General features: G+C 39.0%; 3 protein-coding genes across 4 annotated transcripts; 2 read left to right on the top strand and 1 right to left on the bottom strand.

Annotated features, from left to right (window-relative positions):
- Positions 1–4,361: 4,361 nt before the first annotated feature.
- Positions 4,362–7,230, top strand: LOC139217946 (protein yippee-like 5). Of its 2 annotated transcripts, XR_011585638.1 has the most exons (4): positions 4,362–4,557; positions 5,565–5,710; positions 6,015–6,331; positions 6,498–7,230. XR_011585638.1 is itself a non-coding variant. In XM_070849453.1 (3 exons), exons 2-3 carry the CDS (start codon positions 5,570–5,572, stop codon positions 6,234–6,236), a joined length of 363 nt encoding a protein of 120 aa, XP_070705554.1. In that variant the 5' UTR covers positions 4,362–4,557; positions 5,565–5,569; the 3' UTR covers positions 6,237–7,230. The 2 variants fall into 2 exon arrangements, 1 of the variants encoding a protein (XP_070705554.1); XM_070849453.1 differs by having other exon boundaries at positions 6,015–7,230.
- A 1,428-nt stretch (positions 7,231–8,658) lies between these two features.
- On the top strand, positions 8,659–14,662 carry slc35a1 (solute carrier family 35 member A1). The gene is made up of 8 exons (XM_070849189.1): positions 8,659–8,822; positions 9,108–9,288; positions 9,877–10,036; positions 11,268–11,420; positions 11,571–11,637; positions 11,800–11,976; positions 12,067–12,201; positions 12,998–14,662. Exons 1-8 carry the CDS (start codon positions 8,813–8,815, stop codon positions 13,129–13,131), a joined length of 1,017 nt encoding a protein of 338 aa, XP_070705290.1. The 5' UTR covers positions 8,659–8,812; the 3' UTR covers positions 13,132–14,662.
- Positions 14,616–23,359, bottom strand: rars2 (arginyl-tRNA synthetase 2, mitochondrial). Its single transcript, XM_070849188.1, has 20 exons — positions 23,249–23,359; positions 22,932–23,005; positions 22,725–22,827; positions 22,090–22,173; positions 21,895–21,995; positions 21,747–21,802; positions 21,406–21,489; positions 21,214–21,290; positions 20,036–20,194; positions 19,775–19,881; positions 19,301–19,396; positions 18,921–18,981; positions 18,417–18,493; positions 17,674–17,798; positions 17,053–17,120; positions 16,822–16,931; positions 16,016–16,111; positions 15,792–15,866; positions 15,601–15,664; positions 14,616–14,780 (listed from the first exon to the last, which is right to left on the bottom strand). Exons 1-20 carry the CDS (start codon positions 23,282–23,284, stop codon positions 14,694–14,696), a joined length of 1,740 nt encoding a protein of 579 aa, XP_070705289.1. The 5' UTR covers positions 23,285–23,359; the 3' UTR covers positions 14,616–14,693.
- Between the last annotated feature and the right edge of the window lie 213 nt (positions 23,360–23,572).

The following is a 23,572-nucleotide window of genomic DNA, read 5'->3' as shown; positions in this document are numbered from 1 at the left end:
ATCTGAATCTTTTTTTTGTAAATCAAGAGGCCGTGCTTCTTGTTAATGATTTGTGCTCAACATCTCACCATATTGAAGGTGGTCAGATGATTGCTTTAAAACGTAAGTCTCAGCCTGATTATTTCTGCTTGTACAAGCTCGATGCACATTGCACACATCCTCTCTCACATCTGTATAGTCAATATGAAGTGACAGCCAGCCGCCAGTTAGCTTAGCTTAGCTCAAAGACTGGAAACAGGGGGAAATAGCTAGCCTGGCTCTGCTCAAAGCTAGCTAAGTCTGCAGACTAGCATATTTCATGGATGCCATCTGATCACAAACTGAAGTGTGGAAACATCAAGTTGGTTAATGACTTCCTGGAGTCTTAGATCAGCTAAGTCTTTCCTCTATTTATCTTAAACCTAATATGTAATTGCTTGGCATGCTGACCTGACCTCTCCTCTACGACAATATAATGTCCAGAATCATGCCACTCTGTTAGACTGTGTCAATGGTCACAACAGATGTGTGGTGTGACAGAGCAAAGCACCATGGGGGAAAAGATCATCTCCATTATTAGCACAAATAGTTGTGGCAATCTCTTTTTTATTGAGGAAAAACAACAGTTTTCCCACAGGGAGTTACATATATTTGGAATAAATGTGTCTGCAAACACTTTGATTTTTGAAGAAAGGGGTCTGACAGGACCAGTGACAGGATTAGAAACAAGGTTAGTGGAAACAAGGTTAATGAGTAAATTTCAAAGCAAGGTGATAAGTTGAGTTGTTTGTATGATGCTACAACTCCCTACTAAACCTCCTTGGAGACTTTTTTGTCCCATAATTCAATGGAACATCTGTGTGTATATATATATATATATATATATATATATATATATATATATATATATATATATATATATATATATATATATATATATGTATATATCTGCTTAATTAGAAACAGTGGAGATGCTTCTTAAATCTTGCAGTGTGTGAGGGTGATGTTCTCACTTAATATCTTTACTTTGTCACCACGACAACAGAGCCAGAGAAATACATTGGGTTTTTTTTTTTTACACAACAGTGATGTTCAGTGATGTAACGCCTGACTATCTCTTATCTTTCTTTTGATTGGGGGGGTGTAGAGTGGCCAGAAGGAAGGGCAAAGAAGTTAAGAAAACAACTTACCAGAATTTTTACTGCTGTTGTCCTTGGGTCATGAACTACAGGCATTAGGACAGTTGTACACAGACCCATAGAAACACACACATACACATTTAAAGAACTCAGCTGAGGTTCGGCCTGTACTGAAAACTGTTAAGTGATGATCTGTCCGTTGTGTTCTTGTTGCAGATCTTGAATGCTGTAGAACTATGAGTGCTATCACATGAATCATGATTATCATAATCCAGATATGAGGTCAAACTGCCTTTACAGTCTGTTATCTTCCCTCAAGGACATTAACTCTGCATGAACCCCCTGCTGAAGCATGGCTGTTATCTCCTCAATCTATGCTAATCTTTGAACAGGCTTATTTGGGCTGAACGGTTTGTCCTGTAGCTACACTTCTGCATATACAAAAACACCAAGACACACCAAGTCATCCTCACACTCTATATAATTAAAAACCAATTAGCCTAACTTCAGCTGGTTAAAGCACTGTCTTCTTTCTTTATCACAAGAAAAGGTGCAACAGACAGGATTTCATTAAAGATCTTAAAACATCTGGCCACAAACCTGACACAAAGAAGAAGGTGTTTCAGGAAAGCTCCGGTAGCTGGAAAAGAAATTAATCCAGTGAGGAGAAGCTGCATGAGAAAAGTGCACAGTTAGGTTCAGGATCAGGGTTAAGGGTTAAGGTTAGTGGGTGTACATCCTAGACAACTTCAGTACAAGAAGAGAGGTAGTTACACAGCTTCAGAGAGTTTGGAATGACTGTACAAAATACCATTACTGGACTAATGTGGTGGTTTTACCTCACTACATGCATTTGATTTGAACACTTATAAAGTGCAACATGGGGTGTAATAGTAGTGTAGTTTTTTTTTTTGTGCATCATCGTCTGCACTTGTCAATATGATTCAAAATTCCACAGTTTACTTTCCTTTTTGTTTCCATTTCAGTGAATTTCTGCTACTTTCCTCCCTATTATTATATTCATGTAAATATGGCAGACGAGGGTAAATCCTTGTAGCTGACTGGCTATTCCTGCTCAGAGCATAAAACTGATTAATCATGTGATCACTTAGTTTAGCACTTCTGTTACATTGTGTTACAGTGTTAGCAGATTTTCCACTTACAGTAAATTTGGTGGAGTTACCCTTTAAAAGTAACTCCTAAATTGGTAACTAAATTCTTAAGTGGAATTCTTGGATGTTTGATAGATTTGGGCTCCGGGTTAAAATGGCTACTGAGAGGTGTGAATGAGATGCTTTTTGTACTAAATGTGAGATGAGATGAGAATATAGAGGTTTATGGGGGACTGGAGAAGGAGGTCAAGACTTTGGCCTCCGCATGGAAATGTGAAGAATCAGTAGGGGGATTTGAGTTCTTCTGAAAAACAGAAGTATTAAAGAGTTTGTGCAGCTTTCTGTAAAGATTGACAGTGATTTTCTCAGTCAGTTTTGTTAAGCTCTGTTTATCAAAGTGAAGTATCAAGGGAGGAAATGGAAGAAACAAGTAGAAAGGGTTTAGAGAGACAGAGCTGCTTTCATATCCCACCAACTGGAGTGGCAGACCACCAGATGGATGTTACAAACACGATTTGGCACCAGGTGCAGTCAGGTGGAGAGATCTCTGCGTGGTATTTTGGGATACTGTTTAATGCCTTTGGTTCACTGTCACATAACTTAAGGTGGGAAGATTTAAGGTTTTTGAACAATCTGGAGGAGATATAGAGAGAAATGCCCTGGAGGGATTAAAGTGCACAAGGCATACAGTATGAAAGTTTACAGAGTTGGACAGTGAGTGTGTTTGGATTAAAATGGCTTGTTGTCAAGCCTCTTGGACTTTCTATTATACCTGTGTTTTTTATTTAGATGTGTGCCATAAATCACCAGGTAAATGTCCACTGTCTGTTACTTAATTTGATGATTTTTTTATGGTACATGTTGATAAGTAGTTGGCTGAGGGTGCAGCCTGTGGCAGGCTTGATCAGTGCTTAATTGGTCTATAATGCAGTCTAGATCACTGCATGCACTTTCTCCTGCTTTTTTTTCTCTTCCTCCCAACAGAATTTAGAGACATCACAATGGCTGTAATGCATGTACCTTTCTGCAATATCAAATGAATTAAACACAGATTATTAATGTTATATTAACATCTGACAAAAGAGGGAATCATCTGAAAGGATAAAGCCTTGTTGTATACTTTCCTACTGACAACTAATGCCATGAAAAAGTGGTTCCTACAAAAGATGTTAATCTTTAAAACTATTCACAACTGTAGTTTCACTTAAAAAGGCTCATTTCTTTAAATGGTTAGGCACTGTTATCTGTTATGCAATATCAAACAGAAAAAATTTACATTTATTTGGGACATTAATGGCCTACTGTGTGTTTTAAAAACTTTTGGATACAAGGGAGCTCTATGGCACAGATGAATAAGATGCAATCAGTCTTTGGCTACACAGAAAAAGGAGGATCGATTTATTGTTAGTTTAGTCTTTTTATGGGATTTATTGACAATAAGAAAAAACAGACTATAACCAGACTTGTCCTTTAATGTATGTGAGTAGACACCGGAGGGAAAATAAGATCTTAAACGTTCTTTTCTCATCTTTATCTAAATCCTTCACAGGTCAATTCAATTCATCATCAATTCACTAATCCACTCAGTATCAGTGCTGCTTTCAGTGGAGTCCTGACTGCATATGTTTAAAAAACAATAATAGATAAGGTATCTTCTAATTAAATTAACAATACAGATACATATTTGATGAGCGGTAACCATCCTGGAAAGTTACAGTCCATCATTTGTGGATTATTACACAAATATTTTCTAAAAAAAATTAGCAACATCAAGTTTTCTGGTTCAACTCCCTCCTGAGTGTACTGGGTGCTCTGCTGCCTCCTGGTGGTCACTGTTCAGAGCTGCATTAAGCTTCCAGAGATATACGGGATACACTGGGGAGACTGGACATTCGAAATAAAAGCATAGACTTCATAATTAAAATAAAAGTATAGTTACAGGCATGTAGGTGTGGACTCTAGCCTTGCTACAGTATCTACTACAAGTTTAAGATAGTTAACATTTTCATTATGATCATTATTATTAGGTTGTTACGACTTAAAACGGGCTCGATTTCATAAATGCTAATAGCGGAGATTTACTTTGAAAGTTTAGAGCGGAAGCTGTCGTTCTCTGAGTCGCTAGCTTGACTGAAACAAACGCCATTGTAACTGTGTGGTTGCATCAACTGCTCTTCTGTTGTTGTTGTCAAACTCGACTCAGAGGAAAATAGAGCTTCTGTGTTATCGGCCGAGAATAAAGACATACCGGTGACAAAGGACACCTCGACGAGAGAAACCTCTCCGTTTCCTCTACCAACAGTTATCCCGCTAGCTAACGTTACGAGGTGAGACATTTGGCTTAACCGTTGTTTGGCCTATTATTAACCAACGGTATCCTCTTTGACATTTACCTCTGATGGTTTTTTTTTGTCTGACTGGCTATTAAGCAGACTGTAGTGTTGTTCTCATCTCATAACACTTCCAGCTTTTGCTAGTTTCTGATGGGACGTTAATCCACGGTGACATTTTTCTTGCCTTTTGCTTAACCTTGTTATGATGCCTTCAAGTGAGTCGTAGAAATCCCGGTATTCCAGCGTGAAAGTCCTAAGAAATACCAAAGTGTTTGGTTAGTGGATAAATGTGGTCCGACGTACATTTTTGATCAGTTAAACAATGTAACTAATTAAAACATTACTTCCAGTAATGATTAATTGTTGTTACAAAGAATGCATAATAATTATAACATATTACTTTAACTAGAACATTTTGAAATGGTCTCATTCATTTTTTCCATTAGGACCCAGTCCTTAAATGTGTCACCTTGTAGAGATATGATATGATATGATATGATATGATATGATATGATATGTGTCATAGAAAAAAAGTAGGCAAAATGGATAAAATCGTCTGTTCCAGTATGTGATGTAATTGTATGTTGCCATATTGATATATATATTGGGATGTTATAAACCAATTCAGATTCTGTTAATGGAAGAGATAGCATATTAGGTACATGACAAATCGAGGTTCATTATTAAAGTCCTGCTAATTGATCTGAACAAACAAAAAGCACACATATTAAAGGGAGAGCTAGTATGGTAAATACAAAAAAATGAGTTCAGTGAGAGCTACCACAGTGACAATGATACAGCAAAGTTTCTGTCTTACAGTCCAATTGCTAACTTGTGCAAAGAAAATATAATGTTCCCTTGTTCTTTACTTGCTTGCGTCATTATTTTGCTCATTTCCTAGAGCTGTGTGGGTGTACCTTCAGTTGCTATAGAAATGTGTGTCACATCATCTAACACGGCTGCTTTCTGTGCATGTGTTTGTTTTAACCTACTGGCGGTAGACAAAATGGGGAGGATCTTCTTGGATCACATTGGTGGGACTCGCCTCTTTTCCTGCGCCAACTGTGACACCATCCTGACCAATCGAGCTGAACTAATTTCCACACGCTTCACAGGAGCCACTGGCCGAGCTTTCCTGTTCAACAAGGTACCTGCACACCGCGTCCTTCCCCTGGCTCATGGACAGAGTCTCAGAATGATAAAGGAAACCCCAGGAGTCAGATCATCATTTCCACTGTAGTTCTTTGTGTTAACACTCTGATATATGTAGAGTACAGATACATATATGTACAGATACATACACTACTCACAAAAAGTCTGGTCCACACCTTTCAGACTGAAATGTTTTCTAAAATGTCTTGACTTTACGAGCTGAAATTTGTTAAAAAAACCCTAAAAACTCTGCAGCTAATTGTTAGCGTGACAGACATGTGATTGCTGCCCTCCACCAGGTTGTGAATCTGCAACACAGCGAGGTGCAAGACAGAGTCATGCTGACAGGGAGACACATGGTGCGGGACGTCAGCTGCAAGAACTGCAACAGCAAGCTGGGCTGGATGTACGAGTTTGCCACGGAGGAAAGCCAGCGCTACAAGGAGGGCCGTGTGATCCTAGAGAGGGCGCTGGTGAGGGAGAGCGAAGGCTTCGAGCACGTTCCCTCGGACAACTCCTGAGTTCACGTCAGTCGCCGTTACAACACTCTACCCGTGCATCCTACAGCTTTCCCTCCAGCAGCGGCGCATGGACTTGCATGGACTGTGTGCCATTTGTGAGTAGAGCTACACCTGAATAATACCACAGGCTGGGTCTTTGCAGGGAGTTTAAACTAGAAGTGGGGGACATTTTCCCATAACTTTAAACATCTAAGAATTTCTTCTACGATGTGTAATAACACCAGTGCTTCTCTGCTGCTCCCCATTTCAAATCGCCTCCAGTTTCAACATGTACCCGTCAGGCTGTGATGTTCCTAAAGTGTGTCGGTGTGGTGGGATTTGGCTGCTGTCAGAGGGAGAGGATTCACTCCTGCTGCCCTACAAGAGGCTCAGACAGATTGTTATGTAGAGGTTTGAATCGCCATTAACGGCACTGGTAAATTCTCCTCACAGAAGATTGGACCAGTTAAAACGGATGATTCTGCTTTAGTGAAATAAAATCTGTTTCCATGAGAGTTAGACATAAGCAGTATGCTCCAGTACGGTCCTTTCTGACAAGTGTTCAACTCAACACTACGCCAGACATTCTTTATTTTAAATTAGCATTTACTTTAATATTACCACAGTTTTCAAAATTTGAAATTGCAAAAAACCCTGTAATATTAATGTTTATCATCTTGATCTTTTTCTTAATGTTATTATGGACAAGGAATCAGTTTTGACCTACAAAGAGTTCAGATATTCCCACTTCATTTTACGTTATGATAAATGATGATAAAGTTGATCAGAGCAGCTTTAACACTGAAGGACAAAAGGCAACTTTTGCATTTCAGTACAATCCTGCTGCAGACATTCGAGCCACTTGATTTACTGATCTTAACTACATGTGCTGTTCATTTTCAGCTGTTAAATTTAACAGTTACACATTTATTCAAATATTTAAATTGACTGGTGGCAATGGTCAAATTATTAGAATGAAACATAGAACATGTTTATTTGTTTTTTGTCAAAAATAAATACAATATTTCTTCACTGAATCTGTTTTCTTGTTTGTGTCCATATTCAGATTTGAATATTATGTCCTGCCTGAGCTACTACCAAATGTTATTTTTAATTCATTACTCCACTCATTAGTTGATTTTTTGTGCGTGTCTAAGTAATTTAAGTTCTGTTAATTATGCACAGTGTTAATGGCCTATAATGTGTTTTTATCAATAACTCAATGACATGCAAGTCACTGTTAGTGACCCTTTTTCAACTAAAGTTTTTGTGCAAATCACAGTTGCTACTCATACCCTTTGTTCCCTTACTGCCCTCTTTGTCCCACTCTCCAAACTTTTATTGATTTATATGTATATTTTTATTTTGATGGACAGGGACAGTAATAGACAGAGATATGATCAGATGTACAGGTAGACATCTGGATAGACAGGCGCACAGGCAGGAAGATGGAGCAGAAAAAAAACAAAACAAATGAAGTCAGACAGGGAGAAAATGAAAGTGGGTGAAGATAGATAAACAAAATAATGGAAGAGATGGGAGAAATGATGGCTGCGGTAAAAACAAAATGGATAAATAAAAAAAAACTTGATAGAATAACACAAAAAAAAGATAATAGCAACAATAGTTGCAGATTAATAATTGGAGTACAAAAATACTGATGCGATATTAATTTTAAAATAAAATATGATTTGTGATATAAAGACAATAATTAATCATAAATACATGTCTGTAATTGGCAGGGGGTTGATGTGAAATGGACCATGGGATATGGAGTTATTTGGTGAGTGAAGCTAATTTAAGGTATGGCTGCTTTTATTTGTGTATGTGTGCAGTGTTGGTAACCTTGTATATCAAGGAGGTTCAAAATAATAAATATTTGTGTAGCCTAATGTTTTATGGACTTGAGTAAATGTTTTGAGACTGAATGATGACAATTATTGTCATGAAAATAGTTAAATACTTAACTACCATGTAAATATTTGACAGAAATGGCATCTATTGACATCCTAAAATCTAAATATAAAAGCTAGACAGTGTCAGATTAAACAATCGAGCAACGTAATGTGATACATACAATTTCCGCCTTACTTAAAATGTTTTTCTTTTCTTTGCATTCGATACTGTTTGAAATATTTTCTCCAGCTCATATGTGAAGGAGCAAAAATGCATAAACACGCATAAAGCTGTACTACAGCACAAAGAACTGCCATAAAAATGACTGATTAATAAAGATGTTTAATCAACTCTTCTCTGACTCTGACGCATTTAAATTGTCTGAAAAAGCAAAAAAGAAAAAGAAAACCTCGCAGTTTAAAGCATGAATGTATGCGGAGAACGTCAGCGTGTATTTGTCGACGGACTGTCTAGGTTTTAAAATCAAACGCACCCTTAGTCAAATCGACTCGCGCTGCATTCTGGGAAATGTAGGAGAATGATTCCAGGCAGGAAAGGCTAGACCAGACTAATTTCTCGTGCTGCTGGCTGGGCAGCATTCCTCACTTCACGCTGGATACGTCTGCTTGTTTTAATGGCATGTAACGTGAGCAGGACTATTGACTTCCTTGCTACCCGGACGGATACGAACCAAAGCAACGATGGCCGGCGGTGAGTTTAACCACGGGACATTAGCTAGCATGACAGGCTAATGTTAGCTTCTTTTCGTACCAACTGTATAGTCAGATTCAAGGAGCTGAAAACTAAACTGAGGCCAATTGAATAGCTTCTTCCCACTAATGGTGTGCCAGCTGTACTGTCGTTACCGAAGCGACCAGACGTGCTGTGCCTGTTGCACAACAAATAAAGTGTTTCTCGTGTATTACACCTAACGCTGGACATGGGAGGTGGCCGTCAGCTACATTAACTTCACATTTTCACCCCGTCTCTCCTCAGAAAATGTGAGTGTGATCTTCAAGCTGTACTGCCTGACAGTGATGACACTGGTGGCAGCCACATACACAGTGGCTCTGCGCTACACAAGGACCATCTCGTCAGGAGATCTGTACTTCTCCACGACTGCAGTGTGCATCGCTGAGGTCATTAAATTAATACTGAGTCTGGGGATGCTGACAAAGTAAGTGTTTGCCACTGTTACATCGCTGACCAGCTGACCACAAGCTATCATGGGCATTTTCATAGTTATCATGAGTTAGAAACTCCCATGTAGGTGATTCCAAGATAGTGGGTACACATAGTGATTTACAGGTGTCTGATCAGCCTACAGGTAGAGGGATGTAAACCACAGGGGCCGATTAATGATATGATATCATATATTCTGTGTGTGTGTGTGTTGGAGCAGCAATTTATCTCCCAGTTATTTCTTGGTTAATCGTTAATTGTTTGCCATATATATTGCTTAATGCTTAAACTAAAGCCCAAGGTGAAATCTTCAAAGCATTCACCTGGTCTGCTCAACAGTCCCAAAGATAAACTCAAAGACATTCCTTTCTTTCTGTGGTTTACAACCCTTCTCTGTTTGTGTTCCTGTTGCACTACATTTTAACACATCACAAATAAACATGATGTCTTTAAACAGTTAGTGGATTATCACAATGCTAGATGATTATTTCAGCTCTAGCCGGTGACCACAGGAGTGTAACTGGTTATTAAGTGATAGATGTAAAGTCAAGCAAAACGTTTTGTTTTATGTCTCCTCTCTCAGAGAAACAGGAAGTCCCATCAGATTGAAGAACGCCATAGTGGAACATGTGTTCTGCAGCCCAAAAGAACTGCTGAAGCTGAGCGTGCCCTCGGTGGTGTATGCAGTTCAGAATAACATGGCCTTTCTGGCTTTGAGTAACCTCGATGCAGCAGTGTATCAGGTATGAACTGAATCCTGTTTTTTCTGATGTTTAAATGAGTGTACTGTGAACACAATTGCAGGGCGTGGATTGTTGGGGAACTTGTAATGTGTGTGTTGCACCCACTGACATTACAATGGAGATTGTAGAGAGCTTCCACAGCTGCATCAGTGATACAAAGAAACGCAAGAGCTGCAACTCAATCTTCATATCTTCATTATAAGTTCAACTACTTATTTTCTCGATGAATCGCTTAGTCAGAAATGATTGGTCTTCAGATGCCTTGTATGTCAAACACATTCAGTTTATATTGATATAAAACAGAAAAAAGGGGCAAATCCTCACATTGGAGAAGATGAAACCAGAGAATGTTTGCTTGAAAAAATAACTTAAAAACCAGTCAATTATCAAAATAGTTGTTGATTAATCGGCTTTTAGAACAGTTGTTTCCTTTGTGAAAATGAAACGGTGTAGAGAATATTATCATTTTATCAGTCACTATGTCAAATAAAGCACATTGGCACTATCTTTGCCAAATAATGTTATGTTGAGAGCTACGCAAATATTGAAAGAAAATAATAAGAGGTTAATATCGTGTTCGTGTTGATGTCATTTTACTGATGGATGAAGTGTAGGCTGGCAGTCAGCCTAATCTAATATAACTCCACAGCTGAGGTGTTACTCTACAGCCTTTACAGTGGACCACTCTACTGTTGTGATATTTGTTTCTCCTGTAGGCGACAGCAAACACCTATGCTCATAATTGACTAATATGTTGAATATTGTTTTTATTAATCATTGAAGCCTTTTAGCCTATGAAATGTTAAAAATTGAGAGAAATTTTAAGTTCCTGGATCCCAAGGCTACATGTTTGAATTTCTTGATTTGTCCAATCAATAGACCAAAACTGAGTATATATACAAAAACTTGACATTTGAAAAGCTGGAAACAAAAAATGTTTGGCTTCTTTGCATGAGAAATTGCTTTCTTATCAATATAGTTATACATACATATATTTATTTATTTATTAGTTTCATCACTCATAGACACATAATATCTGGGCACACAAGCTGATGCCTGCAGCCCACTTTGGCACTTAAAAATATTAAACATAGATTAAGTAAGCAAGTAGTGTCCCACAATCAGTGTGAAGCAGGGTGTTGCTTAACAGAAAATGCTCAGTGCACCGTCCCTTTTTAAATGGGATAATAAATCAGTAGATATGACGTCTAACTTGTGTTTTCCCGTGTAGGTGACTTATCAGCTGAAGATCCCGTGCACGGCCTTGTGCACAGTCCTCATGCTCAACCGCTCTCTCAGCCGGCTGCAGTGGTTCTCCGTCTTCATGCTGTGTGGGGGCGTAACACTCGTCCAATGGAGGCCAGCAGAGGCCACCAAAGTTCAGGTGGGAGTGGCTCAAGTTACAATTTAAATGGTGACTCGTTTATAATCCATGTGACTCACACCATGACGGATTCAGCTTACCTGTATGTCGTCAAACTAATGGTGCCATTTCCCGTTTGTCTGGTGGCTCATGTCATTTATTCTTTTCTAGATTGAGCAAAATCCTTTTGTTGGGTTCATGGCCATCGCCATCGCTGTCCTTTGTTCTGGATTTGCAGGTAAAATGAGCACAGGATTCTGTGAAAAACACTGGTAGTTTTTGTGATTTATTTTTAGCGCAAACACATAATGTGCACCCAAACTGATACCAGCTGCACATCATACAATATTTGTGAATATTTACTTGCAATTAACACTTCTATGTCTACTTTCTGATGAAGGTGTGTACTTTGAGAAGGTACTGAAGAGCTCAGACACGTCTCTGTGGGTGAGAAACATCCAGATGTACCTCTCCGGCATTTTGGTCACCCTGATTGGTGTTTACATGAACGATGGCGAGATGGTCCTGGAAAAAGGGTTCTTCTTTGGTTACACGCCCTGGGTGTGCTTCGTAATATGTAAGTACGACTAAACCCGAGGATGTTTTCTATACGAGTCCACTTTTCCTCACAGTGTAGTTTAACTGACACTGATGTTTGCGCTTCCAGTCTTGGCCAGTGTTGGTGGCCTGTACACGTCGGTGGTGGTGAAGTACACAGACAACATCATGAAGGGCTTCTCTGCTGCAGCCGCCATCGTTCTCTCCACTGTGGCGTCTGTCTTGTTGTTTGGACTACAGATAAGTAAGTTAGTTGCTCATAACCACATTGTTGGTATGCTGATGAATGACGAGCAGATTTTTATAGTTTTTCCATTTAGCATAGTAGTAACTAGCAAGTAGCAAAAAGTAGAAAGTAACTGAAGTGTTCTTACTAATGTTTCTGCGAATGTCTGTATAATTTGGTGTTTATTATAGTGAAAATTGAACAATGTGATTTCACAATCTTCACAAGCCAGAAGTGATAGACTATTGTTGGTTAATCACAGTGTAGTCCCGGCCTAAAGCATACCCTGCTTTATCGTCTATTTTCCTCCAAATGGAACCAAAATGAACATCATGCTATATTGAAGAAGACTTGAAAATAGCGACTGAGAGCATAAACTCATGAAAATGTATAGTGAGGTAACAAATCAAGTGAGAAGTAAGCTCATTTTCCCATAGACTCCCATTCATTCGGACTTATTTTTGCAAACTGCAGAGCTGCCCCCTGGTGGCCGTTAAAAAGAATGCAGGTTTAAAGCACCTTGTCATTAGCTTCACTTTTCAGAACCGAAAACTGCATCCACTTCTTTCATACAGTCTATGATTTAAATATTTAAGTAATTTTACTTGTTACAAAATCACATTCCTGTTTCTGAGAAATTTCCTTACAGACATTTCAGACCTTAAAAAATGTGTTCTCCCATTAATTTCCTGCTTTAAATCTTTCAAAGCATATTAAGAAACAAATCCAGACTGTAGATTATTCTTTATAAAATATTTTTAGGCCAAAAATGTATAGAAATGTCTAATTTTACTTTTCTTCCCCTCTTGTGCAGCACTCTCGTTTGCATCTGGAGCCCTCCTAGTGTGCGTTTCCATCTACCTGTACGGACTTCCAAAGCAAGACACATCCAGGCTGAGCCGGCAAGACACAGACATCGAGTCCAAACAGAAACTGATCACTGTGTGAGTCCCCACCCTGCAGCAGAGGAGTCTCCCTATCTGGTGACCAGGTCTCTGTTGGGCTCAGCTTTTTCATGGACCTAAAGGGCTCCTGCACTGGGGAGATTTGGGGGGGGGGGCACCTGTATCTTTCAAGTGAACACTGAGTTGATTTGGCTCTGTGATTAGTTCATCACATAGACAGCTTTTGTTTCACTTTAATGGAGGTCTGCTCCCTCAGTCCAGCCTACCTCCACACACATGGGACTGGTGACAATACTATGAATATCCAGATAATTTGAAAAGGTCGTATTTTACTTTTAACTTTCAATTGATTCAAAGGTTTTTAAAGTGGCTCATATAACAAGCTGCTTTTCAACTTTGTAAATAACTCAAATCAATCAGTGAAGTCTTTGAACTTTCTTAGTCTTATTTTGATGCCTCCATATATCCGTTATAGGGGGCGTATAAATATCACAACTCCTCATCGTGGAGGTTTTTTTGCTCAATCTTTTATTAGTCTGTTTTACACTGTGCAATGTGAGTCTTATGTCCATATCACACAGTGCTGATTCTGAATGTGCCCAACTCACAGGAAAACATACTTGAAAGAAGGATGACAGACTGCATGTGTGATTATGTGTTTATAATATCATCTCTCCAGTGTATTGTTATCTTTCGTATCACATCTGTGTCGCCTTTTGTTTTGAAGCTTTTATTAAAACTGACTAGAAATGTGGGAAAACCAACAGTATTTCTAATCCTATTAATGTACCTTTTAATTAATCATTCGCTTCAGGGATAATGCCGGAGTAACGCAAATCATCTAAGTACGTCTGTTAAAAGTGCCATTGACAGGCTCAGATTGTTATTCTATGTGTATGACAACATAATGAAAGGATCCCTACAGACAAAGACCTGTAAGATCCTTTTTGTTTAACCAGAAATAAACTAATCGAGGCAGCAGACCAGCAACCCCTCTGTTCTGGGAGGTTACAGCGAATGTTTTTGTCAATGGAGTCTGGCACCTTTTCAGAGAGAGCTATTAATGTGTAAGGAACAATTTAAACGGTGTATTTAATTTAATCATAAGTTAAACCAACAGTTTTTTTTACTTATTTGAAGAAACTAATGCTAATAAATTAATCCTGCAGTAATTCCCACCCTTGTGAACATTATAATCGTTTTTTTACTGCTTTAGAGGCGTTGATTCAATTTTATGGTCATTTTGGCTGTTTGTGGTGCTGCTTACACTTACAAGTGTTTCAATTACTTTATCCGCCCCATTTCCATCAACGAGAGTAGGTTAATTAAAATATTTTACAGATATTTTGTCTTCCCCTTGTTAAGAGCAAGTTAGTTACTCCATAATTTTTCAGTAAATTAGTTAAATGGTTTTGTTGTACTGAGAAAACCCTTCAGCTGAGCTGAAGTGACTCACTGAGTAGTAACTTACTTTGAGATGCTAGTAGAAAATACTTCTTTTGGATGAAACAATTCAATTGAGGAAGATTGTTGAAAATATATAGCTTTTAATTTACAATAAAAAATTAACTAAAGCAGTGTGGTACCTTCAGTAATTAAATAATTTCACATTTTATCAACCGGTGTGATGCCCAGGATCTTCATCCCGTTGGCCAGGACTGAGCGGGCTCCGCTGAACAGTCGTAACCTTGCCTGTTGAGATTTAGCAAATGACATAACACTTTTTAAAATAATGTAAATACATACTGAGTTTTTGCATGTAAGAGCATTTTCTGAAAACAGCTCACAGTTCAGTTCAGACAATTACTGATGTTAGCTAAACCTAGAGAGTAGAATTTATCATCTGTGTTCAGACTTTGTTTTTGTATATTTCTGTACTATGACACAGGCGTTGGGCTGAATGATTAATTTTATATTTAAATCAGGATCTGAAAAACAAGCCATTTTAATAGCATTATTAGAAATGTTATGCAAATTGTTATTATTGTCAGTGCAAAGCTACGGTCTGTCACTGCACATTTAAAGCAAGAAACTCCTGATCCAATTTGCTTGATGGCAATTATCTACATGTACAGCAATTAAAATGTCTTGCTTTTATAGTACACAGACCACCAAAACAGACTGGAGTTCAATTAATATAATACAACAACACATTTGAATTTCCAGTTTCTTGCCTTTTGCAGAGGACAGAACAATTACTATTGTATTAAACTGTGTCTGTCTGCGTGTATGCTGTAGGTTACTCTATCAGAAAAAGCTCCCTTTGGAGGAGGAACACTCTTCCCTAATTGTGTGCCACAAAATAATCTCTCAGTGTCTCATAATGCGACCCAAACCTGTGCCAGAAAATGTTCACTGCAGAGGCTGAAAGGGGCAACCAATTACGAGATAGTTTAGTTTAATTGTGGTAATTACTCTAATGTCTTTAGGGTTTTAAGGATTTTCTAGTCCTATAAGGTGCATTTAAAGGGAAAATCTGCATAAATATGTACAGAAGGGATTTTCTGTCTACCTGCGCAACATCCTGTGAGCTTCCTTTTACTGGCAGCTCTCTGTGTGCTGAGGCAATGAGATGGCTAGGAGAGATAAGAGAGGAGAAGCATGAATATGCCATTGAAACTGTTTTTACACCACCTGTAATGAACCAGGTAAACAATGAGCAGTAAAAGTTCCCGGTACAGTGACTAACATCCTGTTCCTTACCACAGCTTCAGTAAAAAGTTGACGAGGTGTTTGGGTTGTAGATCCTGGGCCGACTGGTACAATACTTCATCGTAGCTGCAAACAAAGAGCAGAATGAGTGTTCTGTTAAATGGGGAGCAAATATTGATACGGCACGGGCAGATTGTGACATCTTCTTGCATAGTCTCATATTTGACAACTTGCAGAGAACCTCTGGAGGATGGAGGGAAAAATGGTTTGCTTACCGAAGGAGGTGCTGCAGGATGGCGATACTCGTCTGTTCAAACAGAAGCGATGGCTCAAACACGGCTGCCTCTACACCTTCATGCCTCCGTATTAAACTGCAGTAGAACAACATAGTCAGATAAACTGGAACATATTTTTGCACAGATCGAGGGCTGTTGATTTTGTCCTTGGTCCCTTATGTGAATGAACAGGAGGAATGACCACAGCAAGCAAAACCTGTTTCAACGTACATATTTGCAACTGACTATAGTTTTCGGGCAGATTCAAAATACTGTGAACCTATCCACCTATCCCTCTAAAAAGGGTCATTAGTACTTTTACTTTTGAAATTTAACTACATTTTTTAGATAACTGGTGCATTTTCACTAAAGTACAATTCTGACACCTCACTGTTAAATTTGAATTAATAGCAATGTGACAACGTATTAACACATAAAGCAAAGTATGACAGAATTCACAGCTGGTGAATGCTGGGATGATGATATTTTGTGTTTAATGTACACTGCCTTTCATATTTGTATTTGATTATTTTAACCCAAACCATGATATTTTCCTAAACCTAACCAAGTGTCTAAACCTAACCAAACTGCAGCTGAAAACTAATAATAAAGTAAAACTGAAACAAATATATTAATGTTATTTACAGTTGGTCTGACACAGGAATTATACCATTCAGCCACCACACCCACATCAACCCCTATAGGACTTTATCATTCATTGTGCTGTGTGTCTGCACCACGTGTAAATAAAGGAAGGTGTAAAGGAAATAGAGGTTTGATATTTTCAGCTGCCGATGAATACAGACCTGCAGAGTCGTGCATGTGTGTACTGGAGGAAAACGCCTGTGTCTCCCTGAGCCTGCAGCATCCTGTCCCAGTCAAAGTTATAGTCTGACTGCAGTGGACCTTTGAAGTCCTGAATCAAAGTCAGTGGAAAATATTATTTGAAAGATAGAGTAAAATAGAGCATTGTGCAGACAGATCAAGAAATCAAACAGGTAATAGTTGACTTCAGTTGACTAGTTCAAACCAGCTACCTGGATTATTAGTGCACTGATTCCCACTTTCTCTGCTGTGTCCTCAGGATCGTCCATTTCCTTTGTTGCTGTGCAGAGAGCGATGATTATTCCCCACATGAGGCAGTTTTCTTAGCACCATCATATATATTTACTTTTCTAAAGAGACTGAAATGGGTTTCTTCCCTTACTATGACAACCACAGTAGTTTGTTGATTAATATCCTGGCTGAAGGAATTAATTACTGTGGCACTGCCAACATTATCCTGATATATAGGAAAAATGAATTATCTTTAGTTACTCTGTGGTTCAGACTATTAGCAGTATCCACAATGAAGTGCAGGTGTTGTGTTTGTCCACAAGACGGACTGTGTGTCCCAATTCCATTAAACAGACAAACTGAACACAGTATGGACTACATCCAAAGAGCTGCACTGGATCATCCTGTTGTGAGATGCAGTCAGATAATCTCAAAGGTCCATTTCAATACCGTGATATTTACTAGCCAGGCCAGTTGTTTGAGCACAATATTGATTGTGTTGGGAAATTAAAATAGTAGGACACATGCAAATGTACTTTTGACACAGAGCCATGTGTGCTCTGTGTTCCAAACATAAGTGCTTAAAGTGTGACAGGCGTTACTTTTTGACTGGTTCATGTTGTGTAGCATCCTGGTTCGAGCTTCATCCAGCACGTCCTCCAAAAACACCACCTCACCGCTCCGGGTCTTCATGCCCCGCACCAGGCCGAAGGGCACATGCTGACACCTGCAACAAGTAGCAGAAGAAATGTATTCAAGTATCAAACATGGCTCTTTTCAGTGATATATTATTGATTATTGTTACTGATGCATTAATGTATAAGCAGCGATTTAATGTTAGAATTGGTGGAGGTGGAGCTAATTTAAAGTATTTCGCACACTGTTGAATATTTTGATATATACCAATTGATGACATTTTATAAGTTTAATGAATGTTTTGAAATGTTTATCTTTACCGTAACTAGTAACTACAGCTGTCAGATAGAAATAATGGATTAAAAAGTATATTTTCCCTCTGAAACGCAGTAGAGTAGAGCCATACAGCAGCATAAAATGCGTACAAAACATAAAGTAAATGTATAGAAAATACTCAAATACAAAATGGAGTGATTTCAGCGCTGCCTGCAACACCTCACAAGAAAGACTAAAGGTTAAAATACTCTTGTCAGCAAGGCTTTCCAAATAACACCACACGTTTCACGTAATCCCATCTTTAAGATAATGTGTCTGACCATCAGAGTGTGAAAAGCTGTAATTAACAGCTACCACTAACTAATATCAAACAGCTTCTATTAAGCCCATCTATGTTATGTGTGTGGTTGTGTTCAGGTATTTTTCCTGCTACCTGTCAGCCCAGGAATGCCCCATAGTGAGCAGGATATGGAACAACTGGTGGAAGTGATTCGCTTGACTTTTATCTGTCTTAAAAGGAAAAACAAATGCAACAAACCGATCAATATGCAACAGTTAAGGGCATGGGTAGAGTGTAACAGCAATTAATTTGCCACTTACACTCTCAGTAGTTTCATCTAAAAAAAAATATCAGACAATGGTGAAAACAGTCCATCACAGTTTTTGAGTTGTTTGTTCCGACCGACAGTCCAAAACCAAAAGATATTCGGTTTAACTATCATATAAAACAAAGAAAAGCAGCAAATCTTCACGGTTTAGAGCACGAAACGTAGGAATGTGCCGCTTTATACTTAAATGTGCTATTTCTGTCTTTTACCAGTGAAGCTCATGTTGTAGATAAATGTGTCTTGTATATGTGGAGTTACACCGACTGTTCTTTAAAGGACAGCAATGAAACAGGTTAAAAAGTAAATGCAGAGTGCTCCGGTTTCCTTACCACGTAAATCATCTCATCAAAGCTGTACTTTTCTTTTCGGTCAATAGCTGCAGCAAGATCTCTGAAATGCAGAAATAAGATAACTTTGTCATGGCTTATTTATTTATTATTCACCCGATAATGAATATATCTGTCCTTTAAAAAATATATAAATATATATAATATATAAATATCTCCAGGTGGGCAGACGGCTGCAGGGTCTATCCATGATTTTTTTTTTAACAAGTAAAATTCCTTTTCATGAATGTGTTTTTTTCTCCCTCAGGATTGGAACCTGTGGTCCGCTTCAGTATTTCCTCCAGGCCACGACAGCATGGTTGGAAAATTCAATATTTTAAATAGTTTTTGTATTTCCACTGATCATTTCTACTAGCGCTGACCTGGTGATGTAGAGAGTTGTGCCATCACTGCGGAGCAACGTGCAGACGCTGCTCATGTCTCCAGCAGGGGAGAGGTCCACTACACCCGTTCCTTTCCTAGAGATACAACAACGTCCATCAAATCCATGTGAGTTCAGAATCGACTGTCATTAATGTAACGATACATTAATATCAACTTGCAGTGAAAGAGCATTGTTTTTACAACAAGAAAAGCTAGACGAACAAATCCCAGCCACCAGATAATACAAATTACTGACGCCTATGAATGATTAACACACACACAAAATCAAGCATTAATATATATATATATATAAGTTAATATAGTCCTATTATTTGAGCAGTTGCATCAGTGGCAACCCAATAAATATACCAACTGAGACCAACTGGCCTCCTTACACATGTTTACTTTCTGTCTGTTGTGCCAGTTAGTGAAAAAAAGCCATCACACATACTGTCACACACACTGACACGTACTCCGAGGTTTTCAACAGGCCTCTGCTCTGCAACTGCTGCACCACCTCCTGGGCTTGATCTTGGTGAAAGGACTCCCCAGAATAAATATCAAAGTGGACCCCTAACCGCTGAAAAGATGTGAAATGTCAAAGTTACCAATCATTCATTCAAAGAGTTGACTGAATTTATTCTACTGATATGCTCTGTTCTCCCGTCACAAGTTCATATTGCAGGGTTTAGGTGTGAGTTGGTCACGCTGGTATTGAGTCCTGCTGGTTGCACCTTGTAAACATGTTGATACTCGGCCACCGTGATCTCTCTGAACTGTCGCCATAACGACACAGCCTCGCTCTCATGCTGCTCCAGCTGTCTAAAGAAGACTCTGGCGGCCTGCCTCACGTCCTCATTTTGCTCTGCTTCCTTGTTCACTTGCACGTAAACCTGCAAGACAAAAACACCAAATACTGCCAAACCGCTGTGCTAATGTTGAAGAAAGGCCTTTTGAGCAGCATTTACACCTGATGTTTTAGGAGGCCAGCACGTGATTAATGGCCACACAGGACAAATGCACACATAACACAAAATAATCCTAAAACCCATCATTTATTTATTAAACATTAACATGCCAGAAAGCCTCCTCATCAGGAGAGAGACAGAGAGAGAGATTTGGCATTTGTTTGACACAGTAACCGAGTAGTGCGTTTTAACCACAGACTGTATAGTAGAAGTGGACGTAGCTTCTGGGTCTGAAAAGTGAAGCCAGTGTGGAAGTGCCTTGAACCTGCATTCTTTCTAATTGCCAGCAAGGGCGGCTTTGCTGGCTCCAAATAGAAGTCTAATTGTATGAAAGTCTATAAGAAAATGAGCCTACTTCTCATTTATTACCTCAATAAACACTTTGCTAATGAGTTTATGGTTTCAGTCGCTAGTTTCAAGTCCTCTTCAGTGCAGCATGATGTTCAGTTTGGAAATGATTGTCCAATGTGGAGTAAAATATGCGATAGAACTGGGTGTGCTTTAGGGTGGGACTACCTTGTGACTAACCAATCAGAGGCAGATTTCATGGAATCAACATCACTTCTGGTTCCAGAGAAACCAAGATGGTGACGCCCATAAAGCCAAAGTCCACAAACCAATGAGTGATGTCACGGTGGCTACGCCCACTTCTTATATATGTTTTATGATTATAATGCAGGCTGCTGAAAGTGTTCAGGACTGCGGATGATTCAATTATAATGCATACATTTCATGTCATGTTCAGGGGCCATACAACATATTTCTGAGCGCCACTTTTGCCCACTGCCACACTTTGAAAGTCAAATTCAGCAAACGATTAACGCTTCCTACAAAACACACACTCATTCAACTTGCCAAACAGGTCTAAATAATTGATATATGCTATTTGTGCTCTCTGTCATTAGAGTGTGAATATCCAGCTTTATCCAAACATGCAAACTCACCTCAAACAAATGTTGTAAAGGATTCTGTTTCAGTTTCTCCGGACACCCAAACTGGCAAAACCCTGTTCCCAGCAGACCTGAAATCCAAGAAGGAAAACTAGTTTTGACAGTAAAAATCATTCATAGAGTCACATTTGGGACATTATGAGACCCAAGGACACCTGTTCAATATTTTCCACATTATTTACTCACCAAACTGCATGCCCCAGTCTCCGAGGTAGTTCATTCGAATAACATTGTTTCCAAGGGACTGCTTTAAGTTAGCGATGAAGTTACCTGGAGACGGAGATTATATTTTTTTTTGTCCAGCTGACCGGTTTTACTATCGATTCAACATGTAAGTTTAAAGTTTCCCCAACCAATACACAACCAAGAAATGTTAGAAAAACATTTCTGTGCTTTATTTTCTAATCATTTATCGGCTGGAATGATGTCATATCGGCCTGGCAGATTCACCGGTCTTACATGCATAGTAATCAATGTAACTATTTTGGCACCAATAAGGGAATAAATTAACTTCAGTCAAAACTCACCAATAATTGTAGATCTCAAGTGTCCAGCGTGGAATTTTTTGGCAATATTTGGAGAGCTGCAACATAAAAACACAGTAATTCTGTCTGATGACAATCGATAAGGGGAAATGCATGTAGTGTTCAAGAACACATTTCATGTCAAGCATACCTATATTCAACTAATGTTGTTCCTCTCTTGAGTGTATTGAAAAGTTCACTATCTAACCCGAATTTCTCATCCTCCCCTTTTCCAAATGGCTCCAACATTTTCTAAAACAGATGGCACAGATCAGATTGTGATCACAGTAGAGACAGGGAAGACGGTTAATTTAACCTCAGCGGAAAAGAAAAAAAACAGACAAACCTCAACAAAAAGTCTGCGATTAACTGTAAAGTTGATCACTCCACATCCAGCAGATATGTCTTCCACCACACTGTCCTGCTTCAACTGAAAAACACAAAGTCAGTTTCAAGAGAAACACAAGGCCCCAGGTTTATTCTAAGCAGAAAAGACTTAGAGTGCACAAAAAGACATAAGAATACTCCAACACTAGTTAATTGTTGTGATTTTGAACTCAGTGTTCTCTACGTTGCTTTTAAGCATGTATAAGATGTATGGTGGAGTATTCAGAGCTACGTAAGAGAACCTTAAAGAAAATTATTAAAAAGTATTATGAATGTAAATGCAGTAATTTAAGGACAGATCTACGGTGGCATAATTGTCGTCCTTGTTCAGCTTTCTAACTGACCTGCAGCAAAAGCATGTGCAAGTGTTTTTTGTATCCTCTTATTTTTCTGATGTTTTCTGGTAATAAGCTGACCCTGAAACACATTGTGTGCCCGTGCCACAGAAAAACATCACTTTTTGTCTTTACTCAGAAGTAAAAACTTGTGCTTCATCCGCTGGTGTGTGCCCTTAATATATTATATCATGAAAATACAGTTTAATTGTGAGATGACAGCAGCACTGCGACAGTCTTCATCCTAGATGCATCTCACCCGCGTGGCCAAGTCTTCTGTCTGCAGCTGAATGTCACCACCGGATGGTAAAACTCCACTGACTCGTAACGAGCTGATTGACAGTTTGAAGTCTGGACTCTGTCTGAGGGTACAAGTTCAGGGAGCTTTAAACAAAGCAGCAGGCAGAGCCTCTGCCTCAGACAGAGAACTAACAGAATTAATGTCAAACACGAAAGCACACTTAACTGTTTCTTAAAAACTGGGACTGCTGACAGAGCTGGTTTGAAGGCATCCTCAGACTGCTGCAGTGTCCTACCCAGCTACACATCAGACCACATGGAGACACAAGACATCAATAAACACCAGAAAGCTCATAGAGCATAGGCTAACATGTGCAACCACTGATGTGTTACAATACTTAATGCATGGGGGTGTTGTAGTACATAAACATTCATGTGTTCAGTCCTGCCTCCCTCTTGTTTTCACTTGCTCCAGGGTCAAGGCATGCTGCTAAGCTAGCATTAGCACATAAAGTCAACTTTCATGGCTTTCATCTTCATTACCTTTGCTGCAATCCTCCCTCTAAAGAAACAAGCCATGTTCCTTAAACGTGCAAACGCAACATAAATACTGATTTGTGGCAAAAATGAGCTCCAAACAAACGCTGTATGATCTGTTCACATTGACACAGCTGCAACACTTCCTCCTTGGCCACACCGCTTCCTCTCCGCTCGTCCAATCACAGGCTTCGTTCACTTTACTACGTCACAGCTACAAAAGGTTTGTTCGATTATTCTCACCGGCGCTCCCGGCGGTAGTATCGCCTGTCCGGTCACTTTATCACCTAGAAGCCGCATTTCAAATGTTAGATATTTTCCTATTGCATG

Source organism: Pempheris klunzingeri, chromosome 18 (assembly GCF_042242105.1).
Source record: "Pempheris klunzingeri isolate RE-2024b chromosome 18, fPemKlu1.hap1, whole genome shotgun sequence".
In the NCBI taxonomy this organism is placed as follows: domain Eukaryota; kingdom Metazoa; phylum Chordata; class Actinopteri; order Acropomatiformes; family Pempheridae; genus Pempheris; species Pempheris klunzingeri.
Note: the sequence above shows the minus strand (reverse complement) of the source record. Positions and strands in the feature narration are given on the sequence as shown.